This window comes from Nycticebus coucang, chromosome 18, assembly GCF_027406575.1.
Source record: "Nycticebus coucang isolate mNycCou1 chromosome 18, mNycCou1.pri, whole genome shotgun sequence".
Lineage (NCBI taxonomy): Eukaryota > Metazoa > Chordata > Mammalia > Primates > Lorisidae > Nycticebus > Nycticebus coucang.
The window spans coordinates 57,280,319-57,288,342 of record NC_069797.1 but is presented as its reverse complement, the minus strand read 5'-3'; the positions used below and the strand labels follow the sequence as shown (position 1 = coordinate 57,288,342).

At 50.3% G+C, this 8,024-nt stretch overlaps 1 protein-coding gene across 1 annotated transcript; it reads left to right on the top strand.

The window, feature by feature from the left end:
* The first annotated feature begins 1,357 nt into the window (after positions 1-1,357).
* On the top strand, positions 1,358-6,947 carry KRT9 (keratin 9). The gene is made up of 8 exons (XM_053569747.1): positions 1,358-2,005; positions 2,711-2,793; positions 2,914-3,070; positions 3,328-3,489; positions 4,201-4,326; positions 4,447-4,670; positions 5,095-5,693; positions 6,790-6,947. The coding sequence occupies exons 1-8, from the start codon at positions 1,388-1,390 to the stop codon at positions 6,807-6,809; spliced, it is 1,989 nt and encodes a 662-aa protein (XP_053425722.1). The 5' UTR covers positions 1,358-1,387; the 3' UTR covers positions 6,810-6,947.
* Positions 6,948-8,024: the final 1,077 nt, after the last annotated feature.

Below are 8,024 nucleotides of genomic sequence, written 5' to 3'. Positions count from 1 at the left end.
GGAAGATGGGGTATGGGCCTTGAGTGCCAGGAGCACGGACCTTACCTTGGGGTGAAGGGAAGTCAGTGGAGTGACACATCACTCCAGACACAGGTTAGAAGATGGCTCTGGCGGCCATGAGGGGGGAGCCAGAGGGACACCAGAGAGACAGGAGAGCACTGAGTAGCTGACGGCTGAGGCCTGGGTGAGGGCAGAGGCGAGAGGGAGTCAGGGGGCTGAATAATCAGAGGCATCTGGCATTTCTTGAGCGTTTCTCATGGGTCTTTTACTGGGAGATGAGCAAACTATTAACAGCATCATTTTATAGAGGAAACCAAGGCACAGAGTAGTTACGTACCTTATCAAAGTCACACAGCCTGTGAGCACAGAGCTGGGACAGCGCTCCAGCAGTCATCCCACAGCCACAGCCTTCTTTATCACTCCCTGCTGGCCTTGGTGACCAGAAGATGCATCTGAGTTAAGTCACACATCTCTGTGTCCCCAGGGGATCAGTATGGGGCAGACACTCAACCGAGGTCAATTCTATACCTTCTGCTGGGCCCTGCAGAAGGACCAGGTCAGGCCACTTGCCTTCCTGCTCGAATGTGGGCTAGCATTAGCACCACTTTACTTACTTGGTCCACTTTCTTCTCCTGGTCTTTCATGTGAACCCTGGGCGCTGTCACTGGGCACCGACGGGCACATTGCTCTGTGTCTTTCTCCATCTTTTGGCCACGCCACTTGTCTCCTCACCACATGGAGTCTCCTGAGGGCAGAGCCTTGTCTCCCCAGAAAGCCTTGAGGATCCTGAGAGAAGAACTGTTTCCCATCTGACTGGGGCTCATGAGGACAGGAAGCCCCTGATAGAGCATGGGAGGGTGTGCCACCCCCATGCTCTATGAGAACTCCTTGGTACCCTGGGCACAGGTCATCCACATGGGCACAAAGTGGGAGCAGGGCAGGTGCAGACAGTAATAATCACCAATTGGGGGGGGTGACTCTGCTCCTGGGAGTTTCTATGTCAGAGGGGCTAAGTCTCAGACCTGCTGTTGTGGCCAGCCAGAAACCAAACTCCAGGATCTAGGTCACCCCTGTGTCAGCAGAGCTGATTTATGGCACCCCTGACAGCCTAATATCATCAAATTACCCTACACAATGGAGAGAGGCTGGGCTGCCCCTGGGCAGTCACCAAAGGACGCTGAGCCTCGGGTGGTGACTGCTGCCTCCCCATCCCAGACCTCCTTCAGGTCTGTGGGGGGAGGCTGGCACAGAGGGGGGTCACACCCAGGCGTGCCACCATCAGCCGGGGGTATAAGTAGGCAGCCCCGGGAACAGCTGTGTACCTTGCACTCGGGAGTCAGCAGCACTCCTCCAACTGCTTTGCATCCCACGAGCCGAGCGCAGGGCCATGAGTTACAGACAGTCCTCATCCTACTACAGCCGCAGCAGCCTCGGTGGCGGCGGGGGCGGCGGCAGCAGCAAGTCTTCCTGCAGCCGTTTCAGCTCCTCGGGCGGTGGTGGAGGAGGGGGCCGATTCAGCTCTTCCAGTGGCTATGGCGGGGGGAGCTCTCGTGTCTGTGGGAGGGGAGGTGGCAGCAGTTTTGGCTCCAGCTATGGTGGAGGATCCGGGGGTGGGTTTAGTTCTAGTAGCTACAGCTTAGGGGGTGGTTCCAGAGGTTTTGCTTCTGGTGGATGCTTTGGTGGGTCTGGAGGCTTTGGGGGTGGCTTCGGCGGTGGTTCTGGAGGTGGCTTTGGTGGTGGGTCTGGGGGCTTTGGAGGTAGCTATGGCGGGTCTGGGGGTGGCTATGGTGGCAGTGATGGTGGTATTCTGACCACAAATGAGAAGGCCACCATGCAGGAGCTCAATTCCCGTCTGGCCTCCTACTTGGATAATGTGCAGGCTCTAGAGGATGCTAACCGTAACCTGGAGGGTAAGATTCAAGAGTGGTATCAAAACAAGGGGCCCTCTGCACACCGGAAGGACTACTCTCCTTACTATGACACTATCGATGATCTCCAGAAACAGGTAGGCGCAGGAAACGCCAATCTTCTTCTTTCTCTGTCTCTAGCTCTCTTTTCTCTCTTACATTCCTTGTCTTCCCAAAGGTAAAATGGTAGACTCTAAGCTTAAACAACATCCAGGGAAACTTTAAACTTGCATCAGAAACAAACCTCTGTTTGGTTCCTGAAGGCCCAGGGCTGGGGTGGGACTGTGGCCGTCTGGCTCCTTGCTGCTCTCACCCTTTCCCCGTGCTGTCACGTGGCTGCTTGTGGGTGTGTTATTTCTTCTACCCAAGCCTCTTCCATCTATTTGTGTTCAATCTTCAGGGCCCAATTCAGATGCCATCTCTTTCCTGAAGTCTCGATCTCTCATAACCATAACCCACCTCCCCTTTCCTGAACTCTTTTAGGATACCATGGACTTTGTAGTCAATGGGGGTGCGGGGGGCTCCCTGAGGAACAGTATGTCCTTGATCTCCGAGCCCCACAGTGGCCTTTGCAGTAGATCTTCAAATATTTGTTGAACAGATGGATGATGGCCACACTGAACATCCTTGCTGAAAGCTGGGAGGGGTCTGGGCCATTCATCAGCTGCTGGAAGCTCCTTCTGCTTTTTGAGCATATTCCCTGGTGGGACCCTCAACCTCTGATGGCTTTGCCTGGCCTTTTGCCCTCCCAGCAGTGGGGCACAGCAAGGGAGCATGATTCCACGCTGCTTTCTCTTTTTCAGATTGTGGACTTGACCGTGGGCAACAACAAAACTCTCCTGGACATTGACAACACTCGCATGACGCTGGATGACTTCAGGCTAAAGTGAGTCCTGCTCCTTTCCTCCTCTCCTTTCATCAATACTTACCTCATCCCCCATGCTCTGGAGGCCCCTGGAGGACCTTGTGCCCTTTCGATCATTCTCTACCCCTGCCTGGTCTGCAGGTTTGAGATGGAGCAAAACCTGCGGCAAGGGGTGGAAGCCGACATCAACGGCCTGCGGCAGGTGCTGGACAACCTGACCATGGAGAAGTCTGACTTGGAGATGCAGTATGAGACCCTGCAGGAGGAGCTACAGTCCCTCAGGAAGAATCATCAGGAGGTGGGATGTTGGCCACCACAGCTTACTGGGGAAAGGGAGGGACAGGAGAGCAGAGGCCCTATGGGGCATTGCCTGGGAGACATTCTCTCCCCCGCTCCCAAGGAGGACACCTGCAGCTCCTCCTTAGCACTGCCTATGGTGGTGGTTCAGCTTTGATTTCACAACTGTACTCTGGGAGCACCAGAGGAAGAAAGCTGAAAGATGGTGAAGAGGATCTCACCCCTGACCTGACCACACATTCCCTTCCTCCCTGCCAGGAAATGAGCCAGCTGACTGGGCAGAATGATGGGGATGTGAATGTGGAGATAAATGTTGCTCCTGGCAAAGATCTCACCAAGATCCTCAATGACATGCGCCAGGACTACGAACAGCTCATTGCTAAGAACCGAAAGGATATCGAGCAACAGTATGAGACTCAGGTGAGCAGAGTGTCAGCTGTCTCTTCATCCCTGCAGCTCTCTACTCCTCTACCCCATCCCTCTCTTCCATCCCTTCATCCCCTACTACTTTGTTTTCATGCAGCTGTCACTGATCTGTCTTCTGATGGATGTTATTCATTCATCTTCCTTCACTGCACACAGACATAATTGTGGAGTAGCTTCTGAGTGTTGGGTTTTGTGTGAAGTGCTGATGTCTCAGAGATGAGCCCAATAAAATTGCTGCCCTTGAGGGCTCACAGTTTGTCAGCTGTGTGAGAGCAAAATCAGAGCCTGAACAGCTTACTATAATGCTACGTAAGATAGGACCCCAGGAGAGGGATACAGTGTGCCTCCAATACCACCCTTCCTCCTCGGGTCTCCAGAGCCTCTCATAGAGCCTCGCACATAAAGGCATGCTCTGTAGTGTGTGTATGCACTGTACTTGGAAGGTGGGGAACAGTTTGAAAAAATATAGAAAGGTGATTTGGGAACAAAGTGTGAAGGGCTTTAAAACCTTGCTGAGGGGCAATGTCATGTTGAGAGAACTGGAGAATCCCACATGGCTAGAGAGATCCAGAACTCAGAACAACTTATCCTTGGTTTTGGCTCAGCCTTGACCCTGAAGGTGAAGATCCTGGTGAGTAGGGCAGAACCTTGCCCACTGAAGCTCTTGGCCCACCCTGGTCCTTACTGAGCCTTTGGGTATTGCAGATTACCCAGATTGAGCAGGAAGTGACAAGTAGTGGCCAGGAGATGGAGTCCAACACCAAGGAGGTGACTCAGCTTCGGCATGGTATGCAGGAGTTGGAGATCGAACTGCAGTCTCAGCTCAGCAAGGTTAGTATCCCTGCTCTAGACCCTCTGCCAGGGTGGGACGCAGGAGGCTTTACACGATCTCCAGGAGTGGGAAGGAGAGGAGCTATGGCATCCCTCTTAAAGCGTCCTCCTGCCCCACAGAAAGCAGCCCTGGAGCATTCCTTGGAAGAAACGAAGAACCGCTACTGTGCCCAGCTTCAGCAAATCCAGCATCAGATCAGTGATCTGGAGAACCAGATCACTGCTACTCGGCAAGAGATTGAGTGCCAGAATCAGGAATACAGCCTTCTGCTCAGCGTCAAGACGCGGCTGGAGCAAGAAATTAAGACCTACCGCAGCCTCCTTGAGGGTGGCCAGGAAGACTTGTAGGTGTCCCAGGATTCTGTTGAACCCTCAGGAGTGCCTAGACCTCTGCTATGACATTGGTTCCCTGAATAGAGGCAGCTGGGGAAGCTCTTGTACACAAGGGTCTGATGGGTTGGGGACTTCTTCATCCTGTGTGTGTGTGTGACCTCAGGGCATTTGGGCTTTGGGGATGGAGGATGATGACAATGTGAGAAGGGGCTGCTTCCCTGCTCCATGGAAGGGGAAGGCTTCACAGTCCCAGATGGAGGCTCTCTCCTCCCAACTGTAGTATCAGCTCAGCTTCTGTCTTCTGCCCTCCGGAAAGGAAAACAGAAAGATTCATGTTTGGGTCTTGAGTCTTTCCAGGGCCATCTTAGTATATTCTTTGCATATATATGTGAGGGCCATACATTCTAATCTCTTTTTTATTTCTTTCTTTTTCAGTGAATCTTCTGGAGCTAAACAAATTGGCCTTGGAGGTGGCCAAGGAAGTCGAGGAGGAAGTGGATCTCGAGGTGGAAGTGGATCTCGAGGTGGAAGTGGAGGCAGTTCTGGAAGAGGAAGTGGTTCTGGAGGAGGCAGCTATGGTGGAGGAAGTAGTTCTGGAGGAGGAAGTGGTGGTGGTTATGGTGGAGGAAGTAGCTCTGGAGGAGGAAGTGGTGGTGGTTATGGTGGAGGAAGTAGCTCTGGAGGAGGAAGTGGAGGAAGCTATGGTGGAGGAATCTCTGGAGGAGGAAGTGGAGGAAGCCATGGTGGAGGAAGTGGTTCTGGAGGAGGAAGTGGAGGTAGCTATGGTGGAGGAAGTGGTTCTGGAGGAGGAAGTGGAGGTAGCTATGGTGGAGGAAGTGGTTCTGGAGGTGAAAGTGGAGGCAGCTATGGAGGAGGAGGTTCAGCCAAAGGTGGAAGTGGAGGCAGCTATGGTGGAGGAAGTGGTTCTGGAGGTGAAAGTGGAGGCAGCTATGGAGGAGGAGGTGCAGCCAAAGGTGGAAGTGGTGGAAGATCGTCCTCTTCCTCAAGACCTGGTGACTATGATGACACAAAAGGTAAGGAACAAGACAATTCTTGGTTGTGGGGTAGGGAGAGATACAACTCCAGGTTGTGGGGTAGAGGAAGAGGCAAAGTATCATGTCTTCTTTTCAGTATCATTGAACCTCTCTGGATAATACATGTTCTGGACAGAACTAGATTTTAGAGAGGTCTCTAATGAGGTTCCATAGACCTGCCCTTGGTTCTTAATTGATCATTATTTTTGACAGAGACTTGGTTGAGGCTACAACCAAATATACACATGGCCAATTCTCAATAGTTTAAGAAATGGGTTGATAATTGTGCATTAGCTTATATATTTCCTATCATGCTTTTAAGGCAAGTTTTATTATTATCCCTATTTTTAAAAAGACGAGGCTCAGAGAAAATAAGTAATTTACACAGGGTTATATAATTCATAGATGAGGGACTCAGCTCAGTGGGGCTCCCTAGCCATTGCATTCAAACATCATGAGGATGGGAGACCAGGATTAGCAACAGTGTTGGTAGAAAAGAAGTTCAAGAGTTTTAGTCAGTGATTGGCTTGCACAAATATTACACAATGCAGCTGCCAAAAGAAGTACACAATGAACATGATAATCTACATGAAAGAAAAGAGTCACACAGTGAAGCAGTCCCTAGGTCAGGGAAAATTCCTTTATGTTCTTTTATAAAATAAAAACTTAATATGAAATGATGGTAAAAGGCTAGATCACATGACAGGGAATGTTTAGCTCAGAGGAGGTTTGAGGTGCCTGGGGGCCACCCTTCTGTAGGGTGTCTGGTATGATTTTGTGTGTCCAGTGACACTGCAGGGCCACGAATGTGCTTCTAGAGGTGAAGTTGGGGCCATCTTTGCCTCAGTGTGCAAAAAATGTACTAATGAAGCTGCTGACTGCAGAGGGCTGCCTCATGGGAGGTTGTCTGTCAGGGCTACTGCAGGAGATTCAGGAAACAGATGGGGACAAGAGGTTGGGTGACCCCTAAGTCTTTCCACCTCAGGATTCTCTAGCATTTTGGGCTCCGGTGTCCTTGTTCCCAGTTTCACCATTTTTCTCCCAACTTCTCGCAGTCCTCTCTTTTCACACTCACTTCTCTTCCATCTCTCCACAGGTTACCACATGCGATACTAGAGCCTCTGTGAACTTTCCCTGCCCAGCCCCAGCTGAGCTTCCCCCAGATGGCAGACCCCAGATGAAGCCTGTTTATTGCATCCTGACATCAGGAATAGCTGTCAATGAGCCCTGGTGCCCATTTGGGACTGGACTGACTTGGAGTGTGTGCCTCTGGTTGTCTACTGGCTCCCTACTGTGCTGGGCTTTGATGGCTTCAGTGTTAGGAAGACCTCCCTTGATTTCTAAGGCTTGGGGTGATCTCACACCCTGCCTGATCCCAAATTTCTAATAAAGCTTTCCCATTGCAACTCAAACTTCAGTGTGGACCCATTTGTTCTTTGAGATAAGAAAGGAGTGAACAGAGGTTCAAAGAGAATCAATTGAATCCACTATGAAAAGTGTTGGTTAGCTTTTCTATCAGTTACTTTTGCTTATAATAAAGCAACCCACAATTTGGTGGCTCAAAATAACAACCAGTAATTTAACTTACAATTTTTTCAGTTGGCAACTTAAACTGGGCAATTCTGTTTTCTTCTATGCATCTGTGGTCAGCTGCAAGGGAGCCAGGTGGCTCTGCCTTTGGAGGTTTTCTGGATGCTGGCTGGGATGATGGGGATGAAAGGGCTGTATGACTCATTCTCCAGCCAGTTAGCCTGAGCTATATTCCAAGACCATGGGAGCGTGCGAGGCCTCTTGAGGCTTAGGCTCAGAATAATCACTTTCCCTGCATTATATTGACCAAAGCAAATGATGACCTAGTTCAGATCAAGAGCAAGGGAGGCAATCTTCTCTTGATGGGAGGAGGTGCAAAGGCATGTGGCAAAGGGAAGGATATGGGGAAAGGGCAATAATTAGGCCACTTTTATTGCCAACAATTTACCGTAGTCTATTGGCAGGTTGTATGATAGCTATGGAGGGAAATAAGACAACAATAATGTGGTTTTTGCTTTGGAAAATTTCATAGATGTGAAAAAATATAGGCAAAAATAAAGTATTCTGTGGCAGAATAAGGAACATTCCATAAGAAATATGGTAGCCAATAACATTCTTCAAGGATTCTAATGGTCAAAACTCCTTTTCCTAGCTCAGGGTAGAGAGCCCCTTCCTCCTCTGTACCAGGTACGATAGCTACACAGCAAGTCATGCCAAAGCTTAAAATAACTACTTATTCTGCTTGTAAATCAGCAATTTTGACAGGCTTGGTGAGGACAGCTCATCTCTGCTCCTATTAGT

Bases quoted from the DNA above. Each gene is read 5' to 3' on its own strand.
- KRT9 (XM_053569747.1), top strand. From the start codon at position 1,388: ATGAGTTACAGACAGTCCTCATCCTACTACAGCCGCAGCAGCCTCGGT. The intron at 2,794-2,913 runs GTGAGTCCTGCT...CCTGGTCTGCAG, and splicing joins CTGGATGACTTCAGGCTAAA to GTTTGAGATGGAGCAAAACC. The intron at 4,327-4,446 runs GTTAGTATCCCT...CCTGCCCCACAG, and splicing joins TGCAGTCTCAGCTCAGCAAG to AAAGCAGCCCTGGAGCATTC.